The sequence below is a fragment of the Danio rerio genome, chromosome 25 (genome assembly GCF_049306965.1).
Source record: "Danio rerio strain Tuebingen ecotype United States chromosome 25, GRCz12tu, whole genome shotgun sequence".
Classification (NCBI taxonomy): domain Eukaryota; kingdom Metazoa; phylum Chordata; class Actinopteri; order Cypriniformes; family Danionidae; genus Danio; species Danio rerio.
The window spans coordinates 37702493-37720174 of record NC_133200.1 but is presented as its reverse complement, the minus strand read 5'-3'; the positions used below and the strand labels follow the sequence as shown (position 1 = coordinate 37720174).

At 37.8% G+C, this 17682-nt stretch overlaps 8 protein-coding genes across 8 annotated transcripts; 5 read left to right on the top strand and 3 right to left on the bottom strand.

Moving 5' to 3' along the window:
- Window positions 1–562: 562 nt before the first annotated feature.
- si:dkey-261m9.13 lies at window positions 563–874 on the top strand. The gene has a single exon (NM_001423306.1). It carries the CDS (start codon window positions 563–565, stop codon window positions 872–874), a length of 312 nt encoding a protein of 103 aa, NP_001410235.1.
- A 2256-nt stretch (window positions 875–3130) lies between these two features.
- On the top strand, window positions 3131–16778 carry si:dkey-261m9.11. The gene is given in 2 exon segments (XM_009298192.4): window positions 3131–3590; window positions 16308–16778. Coding segments are annotated over 2 exon segments (801 nt in total). The 5' UTR covers window positions 3131–3176; the 3' UTR covers window positions 16695–16778.
- Window positions 4369–6000, top strand: LOC137489378 (histone H3). Its single transcript, XM_068217570.2, has 2 exons — window positions 4369–5393; window positions 5500–6000. Exon 1 carries the CDS (start codon window positions 4403–4405, stop codon window positions 4811–4813), a length of 411 nt encoding a protein of 136 aa, XP_068073671.1. The 5' UTR covers window positions 4369–4402; the 3' UTR covers window positions 4814–5393; window positions 5500–6000.
- On the top strand, window positions 6532–6843 carry si:dkey-261m9.9. Its single transcript, NM_001423303.1, has one exon. The coding sequence runs from the start codon at window positions 6532–6534 to the stop codon at window positions 6841–6843; it is 312 nt and encodes a 103-aa protein (NP_001410232.1).
- On the top strand, window positions 7656–8274 carry zgc:173585. The gene is given in 1 exon segment (NM_001102632.1): window positions 7656–8274. A coding segment is annotated over 1 exon segment (375 nt). The 5' UTR covers window positions 7656–7684; the 3' UTR covers window positions 8060–8274.
- si:dkey-261m9.8 lies at window positions 8281–9542 on the bottom strand. The gene has a single exon (XM_017354221.4). The coding sequence runs from the start codon at window positions 9528–9530 to the stop codon at window positions 9120–9122; it is 411 nt and encodes a 136-aa protein (XP_017209710.1). The 5' UTR covers window positions 9531–9542; the 3' UTR covers window positions 8281–9119.
- On the bottom strand, window positions 9935–11860 carry si:dkey-261m9.6. The gene has a single exon (XM_005163221.6). It carries the CDS (start codon window positions 11831–11833, stop codon window positions 11459–11461), a length of 375 nt encoding a protein of 124 aa, XP_005163278.1. The 5' UTR covers window positions 11834–11860; the 3' UTR covers window positions 9935–11458.
- si:dkey-261m9.7 lies at window positions 9935–11860 on the bottom strand. The gene has a single exon (XM_073943382.1). It carries the CDS (start codon window positions 10517–10519, stop codon window positions 10133–10135), a length of 387 nt encoding a protein of 128 aa, XP_073799483.1. The 5' UTR covers window positions 10520–11860; the 3' UTR covers window positions 9935–10132.
- Window positions 16779–17682: the final 904 nt, after the last annotated feature.

Below are 17682 nucleotides of genomic sequence, written 5' to 3'. Positions count from 1 at the left end.
ATGATCTGCTATGCTATGATTTCTAACGTGAATATTACTACATCTAAATGATGCACGCCGAATATTTTAATGAAACTGCTACTGTATTAGTTGTCACATCGGCGCTTATTGTATAATAAGGAGTTAAAAGGCAGCATTTTAACCCACCGGTGAGATCAGAATTATTTTTCAATTGCCTAACTTTTTTTCCCCAACCCTTTTTTTTTTTGCTTGATAATTAATTTCAAAGTTCAATTTAAAGACTTCAGGTAGATTAAGCAGGTTATAAATATAGGACTTAAACATTCAATATGTTATTCTAGTAGTCTGAATTTCAAAGAATCTGGAAAGGAAATCTTTTTGTCGTTAATTGTGTTTTATTTATAATCAGAATTTCTTTTGAATTAGAATGAACTTAGTCTTAATAAATTTACTGTGGTCATGTTACAGTAATATTGGATGTAGGGGCGGGGCGGGGTCAAATAGCTCCGCCTTTAGTGTTTCAACTAGGTCCTGTAAGCGATTGTAATATGTCACGCGCAAACCTCGTCTTTTACTTGTTCAATCATCCTCAAATTAAGACATGTCTGGAAGAGGCAAAGGCGGTAAAGGACTAGGGAAAGGAGGCGCTAAGCGTCACCGTAAAGTTCTACGTGACAACATCCAGGGAATCACCAAACCCGCCATCCGTCGTCTCGCTCGCCGTGGCGGTGTGAAGCGTATCTCTGGCCTGATCTACGAGGAGACTCGTGGAGTGTTGAAGGTGTTTCTGGAGAATGTTATCCGTGATGCTGTTACATACACCGAGCACGCCAAGAGAAAGACCGTGACCGCCATGGATGTTGTGTACGCGCTGAAGAGACAGGGACGTACTCTGTACGGCTTTGGAGGTTAAACGCCTGTGCTCTGTTTAGAAAACCCAACGGCTCTTTTAAGAGCCACCCACACTTTCATAAAAGGCTCATTTTGTGTTTATACATTAGTGTACTCTAGAAGGTTTTCAATGCAAAACCTACTTGGATATCAGCTAAATTACGTAGTAATATCGTTGAAAATATTTTCTTTTGGCCCCAATAATTTCTCCACAAGTCTAGTTGACAAAAATCATTGTAGTAATTTATTACAAATACAAGTTTCAAAAGGGGGAAAATTAATAATGTTTAGTTTTAAAAACTGATATGTACTCTCATATCAAAATAGCGGGTCAATGTGTTCAAAACGTTAACAACTTGTATCGACAACGTCTTGTACTAATTATATTTGATATGCTATTACAAATAAACCTGTGGATACGTTTTTATCTAATTTTTAGATGGCCTGTTTAATTTGTAGTTGGAGATGCTGCTTCACCATTTGCCACATTTTTATGCAAACATTTTCACAAATCAAAGCAAAATCACAAAAAATGCGTAAATTTTAGCTTACATAAAGTTGGAGTTTCACCTATTAATAACATTTAAAAACAAATCTGTAGAAAGCTGTTGTATGAATTTAGACAAGAATAAGCAACTAATAAGCTTTAAGAACAAGAGGTATACACAAGTACAAGCAAATTATTCAATGGAGGAGCAATGTCTAGTTATAAACTATGCCGTTCATAAATAAGTCATCACAACAAAAGCAATACAATCAAATTTTTAATAAGCTAAATGTACAGCTAAACTTGATAGTCAAAGTTGAGGCGCCAAAACGCTGTGCATCAAAGTGTTGAGTCTACACGGTTCTCATGTGGTAGTTAAGTTCACAGCCGCTCAGCAGCGCCACTCCATTGATCTCAGACTGTCGTTAACGATTGACTGCATTTTCTCAGAGAAACATGGCTGAAACTGCTCCAGCTGCCCCGCCTGCTAAAGCTCCTAAGAAGAAAGCGGCGTCCAAACCCAAGAAAACGGGCCCAAATGTCCGCGATCTCATCGTCAAAACTGTGACCGCTTCTAAGGAGCGACAAGGAGTCTCCCTCGCAGCCCTAAAGAAAGCTCTCTCTGCCGGCGGCTACGATGTGGAGAAGAACAATTCCCGCGTTAAAATCGCCGTCAAGGCTTTAGTGCTCAACGGCACTCTGGTTCAGACTAAAGGCACAGGCGCCTCTGGTTCCTTCAAGCTGAACAAGAAGCAAGCCGAGCCCAAGAAGAAGCCAGCGGCCAAGAAAACTGCAGCAAAGGCCAAGAAACCGGCCGCTAAGAAGTCGCCGAAGAAGGTGAAGAAACCGGCCGCCGCGAAGAAGGCGACAAAGAGCCCTAAGAAAGCCAAGAAGCCTGCAGCTGCCAAGAAAGCAACAAAAAGCCCCAAGAAGGTGAAGAAACCAGCGGCTGCCAAGAAAGCAACTAAGAGCCCCAAAAAGGCGAAAGTTGCAAAGCCCAAAACGGTGAAGCCAAAGGCGGCCAAGCCTAAGAAGGCCACTCCCAAGAAGAAGTAGATATTTCTCTTTCCCAATTGAACAAAAAGGCTCTTTTAAGAGCCACCCACTTAAAACAAAAGAGCAGCATTTCCATAACACTCACCTTCAGTTTATCTTGGTATTGTCATGAGTGACCTTTTCTTAGAATTCAAAATAATACCCGAAATATATTTATGATATGGAGTATAGTATAGTGTTATAAGATTTCGAAAATGTTTTACGACTAAACAAGTTTTTCTGTGGGTATTTTGGGTCTTTGTCTTTTTTAAAACTTTACTAATAATCAAGAGGCAAATAAACTATTTTATAGAATAAAATTTATACAATTAGGCAAAATAATCGAAACATTCTTGTTTGGAAAAATGGGGAAACATAAATATTGTGTACGAGCTGCTTGAATGGATATAGCTAATGTAACTAAAATCTACATACAGTTGGTTAAAGTACATGGGAATTTTGGACGTTTACATCAGATAAATAACAAAAAAAAACACTATTAAAAAAAGTTAAAATGCCCAATCAACTCTGACTGGTGCGTGAAAAGACAGTGTTGACTACATATTTGATCTTTGGTTAAACTTATCATAACTAATATTATTTGAAAAGACAGGCTCAAAGGTAAACACTTGCAGAGAGAGGGGAGGGGTTTGGAATTTGGAGGGAGGTCCAGTGATTGGTTTAAAAGCTTCACAGGCTCTGACCAATAGAAGGCAAGCACGCTCTATTAAATGCTGTCTGTCTCAGTCGAAAGTCATTCATTCTTCTCTTTGCTAAAGATAAGAAGGAAGCAGTGATCAACATGAGCGGACGAGGCAAAACCGGAGGCAAGGCCAGAGCAAAGGCTAAGACTCGCTCATCGAGAGCTGGTCTTCAGTTCCCAGTTGGTCGTGTCCACAGGTTGCTCCGCAAGGGCAACTACGCCGAGCGCGTTGGTGCCGGTGCCCCAGTGTACTTGGCCGCTGTGCTCGAGTATCTGACAGCTGAGATTCTGGAGTTGGCTGGAAACGCTGCTAGGGACAACAAAAAGACCCGTATCATCCCCCGTCACCTGCAGCTGGCGGTGCGCAATGACGAGGAGCTGAACAAGCTTCTGGGCGGAGTGACCATCGCTCAGGGTGGTGTGCTGCCCAACATCCAGGCTGTGCTGCTGCCCAAAAAGACGGAGAAGGCCGCCAAAGGCAAATAAACTGCTGCAATTTGACTCGAAACAAAGGCTCTTTTCAGAGCCACCCACTTTCTCTTCAAAAGAGTGAATGTTATTTAATATCATGGCTTTTTAATCAAAATTGTGATTGAAGTCAATGAGGCAAAACCAGTCACTTACAAAATGAAAGCATAGGCAAGTTGCCAAAAATGTAGTGTTTTTTTTTTTTTTTTTCCAAACTTATCCCCAAAATATTTAAGTTGACATCAAAAATCCTTCAGTTTGCTGAAACAAAGTCGTGGCCAACATCCCCAACTGCATACAAGGGTTAAAATAATGATGTTTATACTGAAAATGTTCCAGATGCTTATTTTAACTTCTAAATTAGTTTCACTAGTTATTGAAATGACTATTTGAAGGTTACCTATATAAGAATATATGATTCACATTTACAGTTATATTACCAATCACTACAGGGAAGAGACAAACATTTCCTATTTACTCGAAGGTCAACATTCAGCATATTAACACCATATTAGTTCACAGATGTCTAACACAAGTTATAGTTTTAAGCAACCAGATATTACATTTCAGTAAAAACCTATACTTATATGAACTGATTTCTTATAGCTCAGCCAGCTTTTTGAACGAGCTCGTTGTGAAATCCAAGAGATAAAAACGCGGGCTGCGCAGTTTCTGATTCAAAATCCAGGAACTTGCAGTCATTGGTCATATCTAGCTAGAAAGTACTCTCGCCTTATCCAATCAAATGACTTTACTAACGCTCCGCCCACGGAGAGAGAGTAATGCAGAACATAAATAGCAGCTGAGCGTTATCTTAATTTTTACTTTTGCAAAGTAAGCGAGAGAACTCTGATAAAATGGCAAGAACCAAGCAGACCGCCCGTAAATCCACTGGGGGTAAAGCCCCGAGGAAACAACTTGCTACTAAAGCTGCCCGCAAGAGCGCTCCCGCCACCGGTGGCGTCAAGAAGCCTCATCGCTACAGGCCCGGCACCGTGGCTCTGCGTGAGATCCGCCGCTACCAGAAGTCCACTGAGCTGCTGATCCGCAAACTGCCCTTCCAGCGCCTGGTTCGTGAAATCGCTCAGGACTTCAAGACCGATCTGCGTTTCCAGAGCTCCGCTGTCATGGCCCTGCAGGAGGCCAGCGAGGCTTATCTGGTAGGTCTTTTTGAGGACACTAACCTGTGCGCCATCCACGCCAAGAGAGTCACCATCATGCCCAAAGACATCCAGCTGGCCCGCCGCATCCGCGGAGAGCGCGCTTAACTTCTGTCCGTTTTATTTTAATCCAAAGGCTCTTTTAAGAGCCACACAAATGTATCATAAAAGTCCAATTTGAAAGTAGGAGGGTTGAAATTTTTACAAGTGGTATGATCAATTGTATCTAAAGAAGAGCTAGAAATGAACAATTCCAAAATATAGTTTAGAAAAATGAACAACCGTAAAATTGGTTAAACCGCAATTTTATTATTATTATTTATTAGGTTTCTCATACAATACAGTTGGATCAATTTATCATTTACCAAAGACAATGGTTATTATACTAAAAAGCCAGTTTCAAACCTTGCACAAGGTTCACAGGCTGCTCCACATCTAAAAAAAAAACAAACAAAAACAAAAAAAAAACAGCAATTACAAATTAAGATAGGGCATTAACTAAATCACACATGGCGTTTTAACCTGACTAGAAACTCCACATTTGTCTGCGTACAATTTAACAATATCTTTAGTGATTACCTGACTGAAATGTTTGTGGTCAGGAAAGGTAAAATTCTGCCTTTTTTACGCAAAAAGAACAAACTATGTTGGATATTGAACAGAAAAAGTGTCTCTGTTATGAAGAACTGTAAATAATTATTCTTTAACAGTAACAGTTTCACATCTAGTGACCACAGTTCAAGTCACATCAAATGTCTGTGAATCAATAAATCTTCAATGAAGAGCTGTTATAGCATTATTATATTATATCTGATTATACTGAGCCTCTATAATGTTTGGTTCATATATCAACATCACACGTAAATACATATCAGCTCTGTATAAGATTTATGCCAGATAGAGTAAAATGTTTACCAAACAAATAATCTATTCAACTCCTTCATAAGGAAAAAGTAACAACTAATCTATTTTAATGTTGAGGTAAACATCCATACAGAATGATTAAAAACGAAATAAGGTAAATATATTTCATACAAATCAGTTAAACTTTTAACCCCTTTGAAACTAGTTTTATATCACTTATGGAAGACACGACAAATAATTCTGAAGCCAATCAGCTGAAAAGCTCAACTATATTTGTATAAAGAGCGTATGAAAGGGTTCACATTTGAAACAGGTACACTATGCAAATATTGAATTTTATTTTATTGTTCTTCACGCAGTTTTCTTCGGCTAAATTACTTATTTTATCAGGAGTTCTCAGTGTAATTAACCACCTATTAAAGAAATAAAAATAATAATAATTGTCACATAAAGTCATTCACTCCATATGCAGTGAAATGTTTATTCTGTGACCGTAAAAATAAAACAGTATAATTAGGAATCTAAATTGTGGAATATAAGACAAAAAAAAAAAAAACAGAAATGGAAGTTATAGCTATTGAAAATTAAAACAAATATAAAATGTTTAAAATATTAGAATCTACATTTCTAACTATAAAACTATGCAATGAAATGTGCAATGTTTCCCTGTTTGAAATATGGGGACAGAAGGTTTTTTTTAAAACATTAGCAAATTATTCACCTGCATTGATGCTGATATTTATGAAATGGTCAATGTAAACTGGTGCTTCTGTACGAACAGATTCTGTCTCTCTTCAAGAGACGGTTGGATTTAGGGGCGGGGTCAGATAATAGTAGCGCTTGACGTGATTTAAACTCGCATAGATCCGCCTTCTAGTGTTTCAACTAGGTCCTGTGAGCGATTGTAAAATAACATTCGTCAATCTGGTTGCCAACTTGTTAATTCGGTCACTGATAGAATCATGTCTGGAAGGGGCAAAGGCGGTAAAGGACTCGGGAAAGGAGGCGCTAAGCGTCACCGCAAAGTTCTCCGTGATAACATCCAGGGAATCACTAAGCCTGCCATCCGTCGTCTTGCTCGCCGTGGTGGTGTGAAGCGTATCTCCGGTCTGATCTACGAGGAGACTCGCGGTGTGTTGAAGGTGTTTCTGGAAAACGTGATCCGTGATGCCGTTACTTACACCGAGCACGCCAAGAGAAAGACCGTGACCGCAATGGATGTTGTCTACGCTCTGAAGAGACAGGGACGCACTCTGTACGGCTTCGGCGGTTAAACATTTGTTAATCATTCAAAAACCCAACGGCTCTTTTAAGAGCCACCCACACTTTCACAAAGAGCCAGTTTTAAACTTTTCGAGTTTATGCATTGGTTTTGATGAAACTTAACTTGTCTTTTAGGCTCTAAATACGTTAGTTTTTAACTATTTTTTTGTACTGATAACTGCAGTTATGTTAAACCTGAAAAATAGTATAATATATTTGCTAAGCGGGTATTAAAGTACTCCAATTAAGAAGAAATTACCTCCTTAATGTAATATGTAATTATTTATAAATATATATATATATATGCAGATTCACCAGATTACAACTTCTTACAGCCACAAACCAAAATGTCACAAACCAAAATACAGTACAAGTTAGGTTTTAATTAACACCTTGGCAAACAACTTTAATATCCCAAATGCTGACGAATAATATTTTTATGGATCAGTTGCTGTATCATACCTATTCTGCTCTTTATGTTAATGAATTGGTAACGTTGGTAAACACTTTTGTTTGAGATAGTTCTAAATTTCTGGTCATTCTACATTCTAAATCGTTTTATATAATTTAATTACCGATTGTAAGATGGTACAAATATCATAATCATTTACCAAGAGCTGTATAAGAAATAAAGCTTTTTGAATTACGGCGGGAAAGTCAGACAAAGAAGCAGTATGGAAAATTACTGGGGGTTGGGCGGAAATTATTCAAACTTACTAGTCTGCGATTGGTGGAAGTTTATCTTGGCGCCCAATCCTGACCAATGAGATCCTCCAGGTTGACACAAGCTTTCTATAAATGCCCAGTACATCGCATAATCTTTATTCGGTTTCAAACTCTGATATCTTAACCATGCCTGAGCCAGCCAAGGCCGCGCCCAAGAAGGGCTCCAAGAAAGCCGTGACCAAGACCGCCGGCAAAGGAGGAAAGAAACGCAAGAGGACCAGGAAGGAGAGCTACGCCATCTACGTCTACAAAGTGCTGAAGCAGGTCCACCCCGACACTGGAATCTCCTCCAAGGCGATGGGCATCATGAACTCGTTCGTCAACGACATCTTCGAGCGCATCGCCGGTGAGGCGTCTCGTCTGGCTCACTACAACAAGCGCTCCACTATCTCATCTAGGGAGATCCAGACCGCCGTGCGTCTGTTGCTGCCTGGAGAGCTGGCCAAACACGCCGTGTCCGAGGGCACAAAGGCCGTCACCAAGTACACCAGCTCCAAGTAAAGCGTTGAATTTCATTCAGCTACCCCAAAGGCTCTTTTAAGAGCCACCCATACTATCTGTTAAAGAGCATTCTGCGTCTTGATATATATTTTTTCAAGTAACCTTGTTAATGACGTTTATCTGAAAGGTGAAGTAGCTATGTTTAATTAAAGCAGGATTGTTTTGTGACTATTCTACAGTGCAACAATCACAGCAGGATAAAAAAATAATTAAAAGCAGACTTAACTTATGCAAATGTAGTATTTCATTATGCAATATTTTAATCATTTTGTACAAATTGTAATGTGAATTATATTTACCATATATTTACTCTTAAGAGCCACCCATTTTCAAGAGCTTTTTTGTGTTAAACGTGTTAAGTTAAGTTTCACTTAAAGTAAATTATTCTACTTTACTGTTTATGATCCTGATTCAGAATGGAAAAAAATAACATTTCATAAAATTAACTGGGTCACATATGGGTTAAAATAGTTGGGAAGGTGCTATAATAACCTATAATTGAGTTATATGTTGGGGTATTATTACCCCAACTATTTTAACAGAGCACCTATTGCACCACTGCATCGCCAGCTCAGATCATCAAATGTGAAAAAGTAATGCATGCAGTAAGATTGGCTAAGACAAATGTCTGTTGGTTAAGTATTTTGCTGCTTATTTAGAGAGACTTTTGACTTAAGGAATAAATGTCGATATTTTACATCGATGTATTATAGCAGTGAGCATTTTTGGAGCATCGATAACTTCTACAGGAACAGTCAAACTAAATATAATGGTTGGTGTTGACAGCATGGGATTTTCTCTACTAAAGTAAAAAAAATGAAATAACGTATAATATCCTGCTTACTTAGACCTGTTCAATGTAATTTGCTGTGAAATTCAAAGTTGGTACAACAGCTACAAAAAAAATTGAAGTAATATCTTGAGACTAAAAAAGACTGTAAAAACAAGAAAGAAGCCTGGCTAGTAGATTAAAACCTAAACAGATGGAAATTTCACTTTTCTGATGTACTGAAGTGGCTCTTAAAAGAGCCTTTGGGTTTAAATCAGGTTAACGGTTAAGTTAAGCGCGCTCTCCGCGGATGCGGCGGGCCAGCTGGATGTCCTTGGGCATGATGGTGACCCTCTTGGCGTGGATGGCGCACAGGTTGGTGTCCTCGAACAGACCAACCAGATAAGCCTCGCTGGCCTCCTGCAAGGCCATGACAGCAGAGCTCTGAAAGCGCAGATCTGTCTTGAAGTCCTGAGCGATTTCTCTGACCAGACGCTGGAAGGGGAGTTTGCGGATCAGCAGCTCAGTAGACTTCTGGTAGCGGCGGATCTCACGTAGAGCCACGGTGCCGGGCCTGTAGCGGTGAGGCTTTTTGACGCCGCCGGTGGCCGGAGCGCTCTTACGGGCAGCTTTAGTAGCCAGCTGCTTCCTTGGGGCTTTGCCTCCAGTGGATTTACGGGCGGTCTGCTTGGTTCTTGCCATTTTGTCGAATATGGTGTAACTGAAAAATGCAGCTATTTAACCAGTGCTGAAGCGTTACGTTTACTGGGCGGGGCGTCATTAGAGTAATTTAATTGGCTGCTCTGTAGCAGCTCTAGATGATTTGTTTTCTAAAAAAAAAAAAAATCCCGCTCCAGATTTTGATTGACATTCTGTTTATTGTTGTGAAAAGAAAGAAAAGTATAAAGGCAGAAAAACATGCACGTTTTCTTAATGTAAGATTAAAAATAAACAAGAGTGATTCTCTTTATGGATCTAGCAATAAAAAAAAAATCACAAAAGTGACGTTGATATATTTATTGCAACGGTTAAAAAAACATTAACATTTGGCAAACAATAAAATTGAAATTGTATTTGGGCAAACTTGTCAGGGAAGTTTACTTGGAGTTACAGCTTTATTCTGCTTTACTAATTGTTAGATGTAGTTGTATAAAACTTTAAAGACCTCGTCTTTAACATCGTGTACTACTAGGAAGTGATTTGTTGGCACTGTTGCTTTGACTAAAATCATTTCGCTCTCTTAAAGATTAAGTGGGTGGCTCTTAAAAGAGCCTTTTTGTTGTAATTAATCGAATTGCAAAGGTTTATTTTCCCTTGGCGGCCTTTTCGGTCTTCTTGGGCAGCAGCACGGCCTGGATGTTGGGCAGCACACCACCCTGAGCGATGGTCACTCCGCCCAGAAGCTTGTTCAGCTCCTCGTCGTTGCGCACCGCCAGCTGCAGGTGACGGGGGATGATACGGGTCTTCTTGTTGTCCCGAGCGGCGTTTCCAGCCAACTCCAGGATCTCAGCGGTCAGATACTCGAGCACGGCGGCCAAGTACACTGGAGCACCGGCACCGACGCGCTGAGCATAGTTACCCTTGCGGAGCAGTCTGTGAACACGGCCGACGGGGAACTGGAGTCCAGCCCTGGATGACCGCGACTTAGCCTTTGCTCTGGCCTTACCACCGGTTTTGCCTCTTCCACTCATGTTGCAGTAGTCAAGTACTCGACACTAGAAACAATAATACAAACACTAGGGGAACAGCTCATATTTAAAGGAGCGTGCTCTCTGTCTATTGGCCAAAATCTGTGACTTTAAACCAATCACTACACTTCCCTCCAAATTCTAAGCCACTCCCCTCTCTTTGTTCAAACTTGGAATCATGTTGACAGAATCCTTGGCAAAACATCCTCAAAATATTTAGTACATCAAGAATTTACAATGAGCTGGTTCAAATTAAGTAAAACTAGTAAATGCAATCCTGATATTTATACTGGAATATTAAATAGAATATTAATATACAGAATACATGCACCACAACATAAAACCAGAGGCTGAATAAAAACTTCAAATAATCAAGAGTTAAACAGTTAAGAGCTATCATTATAGCTCAACTATTATTTGATACGAACCAGCATTTTAAATAAAGGAAAATTCTCAACTTTTATTTGAATATTTAGTCATGGTTGAACACCTGAATTAACGTTTAAAGGTCAAATCTAACTTAAGTTCATATTTTTGTCAAATTATGGTAAATAATCATGCCTGATGTAAAGTAGATCATGAAAGGGGATTGTAGGAGGTTGAGACCCAAACACAATCATAAGCCTCAAATTTAATTATAAATCTGATTTATTAACTTAATTAACATACTTGGTTCACATTACAATTTGTACAAAATGATTAAAATATTGTGTAATGATACTACATTTGCATAAGTCAAGTCTGCTTTTAATCATTTTTATCCTGCTGTGATTGTTGCACTGTAGAAGTCACAAAACAATCCTGCTTTAAACATGCTACTTCACCTTTTACACAAACGTCATTAACACTGTTGATATATATCAAGACGCAGAATGCTCTTTAACAGATAGTATGGGTGGCTCTTAAAAGAGCCTTTGGGGTGGCTGAAAATGATTCAGCGTTTTACTTGGAGCTGGTGTACTTTGTGACGGCCTTTGTGCCCTCGGACACGGCGTGTTTGGCCAGCTCTCCGGGCAGCAACAGACGCACGGCGGTCTGGATCTCCCTAGATGAGATGGTGGAGCGCTTGTTGTAGTGAGCGAGACGAGACGCCTCACCGGCGATGCGCTCGAAGATGTCGTTGACGAACGAGTTCATGATGCCCATCGCCTTTGAGGAAATTCCGGTATCAGGATGAACCTGCTTCAATACCTTGTAAACATAGATAGCATAGCTCTCCTTCCTGGTCCTCTTGCGCTTCTTTCCTCCTTTACCAGCGGTCTTGGTTACCGCTTTCTTGGAGCCCTTCTTGGGCGCTGGCTTCGCTGGTTCAGGCATTTTGAATACTTCAGAGAATAACTGAATAAAGTTTACGCGCTGTTCTGGGTTTTTATAGAAAGCTCGTGTCAAGCCGGAGGACTGTATTGTCTTTCTATTGGGTGCTTTTGTTCAACGTATGAAGATCTCTTTGGTCAGAATTGGGCGGCTTGATAAACCTCCCGCCAATCGCAGGCTTCTAAATTTGAATATTAAACTCCCAGTGATATCCTCCATTGCTTCATAGTTAGACTTTTCCGCCATAATACAAAAAAATCCTGTTTTTGCATACAGCTCAAGGTTAATTATTATGGTTTCTGCATTATCTTAAAAAAGGTAACAGAATGATTTCAGATGTAGAATGAAAAGAAATGTAGAACTGTCACAGACAAATGGATGTTGGAAATTCACTACAGAGCAGAATAACAGAAGCAATTAATTTACATTAACGGATATTTTATTTAAAATCCATAAAATTATAGTCATTCGTTGACATGACAAACAAAGTCACTTGCTGAGGAGTTCATCTTAGTAGTAACATAATTTACAATGTATGTTGCATATTGGAATATGACATCTGGCTGCAATAATTCGAAATCTGGTCAATTGTACTTGAGCGTTTATATCTGTTTTCTTAATCGTTTAAAGTACATTTTAGTGAATTACATTTAAACATCTCATTAATATACATCATTAGTTGTAATAGGAAAGATTAGAATAAAAACAGTCCATCAAGTCTGTCCAATTTAAATACTCAGTAAGTTACTTTCAAACATATAACCATCCCTAACGTTCCCATATGGCTTCCGTTTGGCTTTTTTTTTTTTGGAAACCAAGAACGTCCTGGGAACACTCTGTATTGTTATTTTTAGTTACCAAAATATAACCTTCCCAGAACGTTCCATGCAGGTTATTTTCCATGGTTATTTTTATTACTTACAGAAAACCTTCCCAGAGCGTTTTCTGTATTTTTTAATATTATAACACCCACAAACACACATAATAAATAATATATAAATATTTATTTATTGATTCTGGACTTTGGATCTGTGATACAGTTTGATTATTTATTATCTTATTAAAAATATTTAGTTCTGTAATTTAGATGTGTTACATCCTATGATGTATTTAGGTAATAAGTTGTTGGTGATGTGTTACATCCTATGATGTATTTAGGTGATAAGTTGTTGGTGTGAGTGGCAGCTTATTGCTCCCCCCTTTTGTTTTATTAATCGCTCTCTCTCTCTCTCAGTCTCTCTGCCTCTCTCTCTCTCTCATTGAGCAGCGTTCCAAACCAGCCGCACCTGTTTTCAATCAGAGCAAATCGGATCGGTTGCTGTTGATTGAGCTTCCAGGCTTTATAAAGAGGCAGAGCGGCAAAGCACGGGGAGAGTCCCTGTTTTCCCTAACCCAGCAATTATAGTGTGATAGAGATTTTGCTGGATATTTAGAACTGTGAGTTTGTGAATCTTGTGAGATTATAGTGTGAATAAGAGTGACGTGTAACTTTGTGAAAAGTAAGCTGTGTAGAGAGACAAGTGGTGATTTATTTTGGGTTTATCTTGGGTTTTTTTGTTACCTTTGTCCCCGTACCCCTAGAAAAAGGGACTTAAATGTAACAATAAGTTATAAATCACGCACGCACGCACGCACGCACGCACGCACGCACGCACACACACACACACACACACAAACGGCCTACATACATGGACTGGGCACGTTTAACTACCTCATGCGTGTTTAAGACAAAAATCATTAATGTCCTAAATTATTAAAAGGAAACTGGCATTAAATATCCATGTTGACCCTTTGAAGCGTGTGGTGTTGCGTTTGTTTTTTTAATCTTGTTCTGATGATGGAGACAAAAGTATTTGAGCGGGGAAAAAATGCTATCTATTGTTGGAGGGGCGATGGGCGGGACTATAAAATCCAAACAAATGCGGTATCTAATCATACACAAAGGCCGTCACCAAGAACTCAAGTTCTTGAATAAGAGTAAATCTATTTTATTTGCTCTTAAAGACTGTCCCTTAAAAGAAGTTAGTGGTATTCCAATAAAAGACACTGTTACATACCTCGGTGTAATAATAAGCAAGGATTTGAAACAAAGAAATGAATTAAATTTTAAGCCCACCATTGAAAAGATCAAAAACAGATATAATATGTGGTTAATGAGAGATCTGTCCTTATATGGTCGTGTGTTGCTGTCTAAAGCAGAAGGAATTTCAAGGTCTGTATATATATTATTGTCAATGGAAACTTCGAAAAATGTTGTTAAGGAATTGGATAAAATTCTTTATGATTTTATTTGGCGTAAAAAGGCTCACTATTTAAAAAAAGATATTTTAAATAACAGCAAAGACTTTGGAGGCCTTGAAGTGTTAAATTTTACAGATCTCAATGAGGTATTTAAGATAAAATGGATAATTGAATACATTAAAAATAAAGAAACTTTGTGGCATATCTTTCCAAATTTTATATTTAACTCTTTGGGTGGCATAAATTTTCTTTTAAAATGTAATTTCTCTATTGATAAAATCCCTATTAAATTGGCAAGTTTTCATAAGCAGGCATTGTTGGCTTGGCAGTTGGTCTATAAACATAATTTTACACCTCATCGGTATTTTCTGTGGAATAATAAAGATATCTTGTACAAAAGGAAATCTATATTTATTCAATCATGGTATGACAATGGAATATGTACAGTCAGTCAATTACTTGACGAACATGGATTGCTTTATTCATACTCGGAATTCCTTAAAAAATTTAAAGTTCCTGTAAAACCAAAAGACTATGCTGTTATTTTTGATGCAATACCAAATAAAGTTGTATCACTGTTACGTAATTCAATATACAATGTGGACCAACAGCCAAAGACAAGTGATGATGTATTATATATTGGTGATATTAACATTCTTAAAGATAAATGTAGTAATAAATATATTAGAAATGTATTAAAAAAGAATCAAATACCATCTTCAACAGTCTTCTGGTCATCAAAATTTGGAAGTATTGAGTGGAAAAAAGTATGGTTACTTACAAATAAGTTCTTTATAAGTAATAAAGTAAGACAGGTATCATTTAAAATTTTACACCGAATTTATCCTGTAAAAGAATTATTTGAACGATTTGGAGTTGATAGAGAAAACTTTTGCGATTTTTGTGGAATTATTAAAGAATCTGTTACTCATCTTTTTTTTCAATGTGTATACTCAAGGTTATTTTGGATTGATGTTTCTAACTTTATTTCAAGGACATTTGGTACACTAATACAAATTGGGTTATATGATGTCATACTTGCTTTTGTACAAGATGGAATTGACTCCAAAACATGTTTTCTTATACAACTAATAATATTACTTGGAAAATACCATATCCATGTCAAGAAATGGGCCAAAGCTAAGCCAAATTGTGTTCATTTTATAAAGGAGATTAAACAATATGGTACTACATTATGTAACATAAAAAACAGAAAAGCTAAAAAAACATATGAGGCATTATGTAAATTTCATTTGATTGAATAAGTTTTTTTTTTTTTTTATATGATTATCATTATCTTACCTATTCTTTGTTCTACCCCTGGCATGTTTATGCATTGTATAAATGAAAGAATTTATTTCATTTTATTTTATTTATTTTTATTATGTTCATAACTGTTGTGAGATGTATTCTATTGTACTATGTTTGTAAATACTACAATAAAAAAAAAAAAAAAAAAAAAAAAAAAAAAAAAAAAAAAAAAAAAAAAAGAACTCAAGTTCTAAGTAAAACGCTGAATCCTTTTCAGCTACCCCAAAGGCTCGATCTTTTAAGAGCCACCCACTTTATCACTTAAAGAGCATGTGTATGTTATGTTAAATATATATATATATATATGTTATGCTATATATATGTGTGTGTTTGTGTGTGTGTGTGTCCATTTAGTATAATGATTTCAATACTACTTAAAAATCTTTACATTTTATACTCTCAAGTCAAAAGAGAAACCCCCATTTTTGTTCTTGACAAAAAAAACTTCAGACTTTACATTTGTTTGACTTTTTATTTGTCAAAATTGTACACAAAATTCAATTGTACATAAAATCGTATGTTTTGGTTAGCTAAGTTAAATAGTAGGCAATCTAAAACAAAAATGTGACGTAAAGCGCTTTTCAAGTAAGTTTAATTTTAAAGAAATTGGATAGTCAATGTACGCCTTCATATACTAAAACAATTGTTGCCAAGATTGGTACAAATCAGACAAAAGTTTTTTTTTATAAACGTGTTTACAGATTTAGTTAGTAACTGATTTATTTTGACACATTTTACACATGGGTATTGTACGGGACAAAGAATTGAAGTGATTGTAAAGCAACATCACAAAAGAGGAGGGAAGCGCAATGATTGGTTTTCAACTGAGACAGATTCTGACCAATAAGCGAGAAGCACGTTGACATAAAAGCTGATTGTCAAGCCAGAGAACTCATCGCAGTTTCCTGAAATACAACTGTACATCATGAGCGGAAGAGGCAAAACCGGAGGGAAAGCCAGAGCAAAGGCTAAGACTCGATCTTCCAGGGCTGGACTTCAGTTTCCCGTTGGCCGTGTCCATAGGCTTCTCCGCAAAGGTAATTATGCTCAGCGCGTCGGTGCTGGTGCTCCAGTGTACTTGGCCGCCGTGCTCGAGTATCTGACCGCTGAGATCCTGGAGTTGGCCGGAAACGCCGCTCGGGACAACAAGAAGACCCGTATCATCCCCCGTCACCTGCAGCTGGCGGTGCGCAACGACGAGGAGCTGAACAAGCTTCTGGGCGGAGTGACCATCGCTCAGGGTGGTGTGCTGCCCAACATCCAGGCTGTGCTGCTGCCCAAGAAAACCGAGAAGGCCGCTAAAGGCAAATAAATCAGTTTAGTGTCAATTTCCCAAAGGCTCTTTTAAGAGCCACCCACTTGTTCTCTGAAGTGCAGTTTCATTAACGTAAATATTACATTCGTCACAGACAGCTTTTTGTTGCATTTGTCTGAACCACTTTTTTTTTTCTTGGATTTTAGTTTTGACAAATGCCACCGTTCACTTTTATCAGTTCCATCACAAGCGCCTTCATCCTTTTTAATCATATCAAGCACATACTGACAATGTTTATTGCAGGCCATGCAGTGTTTGAGGGTAGTGTTTTAAGTAAAGAGCCAGTTCAAGTAACTAGTAAAAGTCAGTTTTATTTAAAAGAAACATGTTTTTTTTTTTTTTTTCAAAGTGGGTTAATCCAGCCCTTTGTTGACAAATGGGCAGTAATTACAAGTGCTTCAAACGTTCAACATCAAGAAATGTTCGTTCGAGCTAAATTACCCTTTTCGTCACTGATGTTTATTCATTTCACGTTTGGTGTAAAAAGGGCTTTAGTTTTCAAAATAAATCATTTTATAATAAAGATAAAAAAAAGACATTATACTTTAAGTAAAATAGACATAGGCTTTTATATTCATTTGAGAGTTCATAATGACATCCCTAATCACAGAAAGTATTTGAATTTTTTCCCAAAAGGAGGCAACTTAGACACAACCTAAATATTTGCTTGTTACCTCCACACATTCTTTTCAAAATCTTCAATACGAATCTTCAATACAAATACTCCAAATACGACAGTTTTAGCGTTTAGCTCCACTGGGGATGCCATCCACCATATGGTCAAATCATATGGGGTGGCAAGTACACAACATTTAGGGGAGAATTCAGAATAAGAAAGCAAAACACCTTGCCAATAGAATATTGTTACTGAACCAATAATTTACTGTTCCAAATATAGTATAAGTGGCGGTTATTTTTGAGTTAAGTGTTAGGACAAAATCAACTGATTATGGAAACGAGTTTAATAGGCAATTTAACCAAATTG

Coding starts and splice junctions, on each gene's coding strand:
- si:dkey-261m9.8 (XM_017354221.4), bottom strand. CDS start 9,530: ATGGCAAGAACCAAGCAGACCGCCCGTAAATCCACTGGAGGCAAAGCC.
- LOC137489378 (XM_068217570.2), top strand. CDS start 4,403: ATGGCAAGAACCAAGCAGACCGCCCGTAAATCCACTGGGGGTAAAGCC.
- si:dkey-261m9.9 (NM_001423303.1), top strand. CDS start 6,532: ATGTCTGGAAGGGGCAAAGGCGGTAAAGGACTCGGGAAAGGAGGCGCT.
- si:dkey-261m9.13 (NM_001423306.1), top strand. CDS start 563: ATGTCTGGAAGAGGCAAAGGCGGTAAAGGACTAGGGAAAGGAGGCGCT.
- si:dkey-261m9.7 (XM_073943382.1), bottom strand. CDS start 10,519: ATGAGTGGAAGAGGCAAAACCGGTGGTAAGGCCAGAGCAAAGGCTAAG.
- si:dkey-261m9.6 (XM_005163221.6), bottom strand. CDS start 11,833: ATGCCTGAACCAGCGAAGCCAGCGCCCAAGAAGGGCTCCAAGAAAGCG.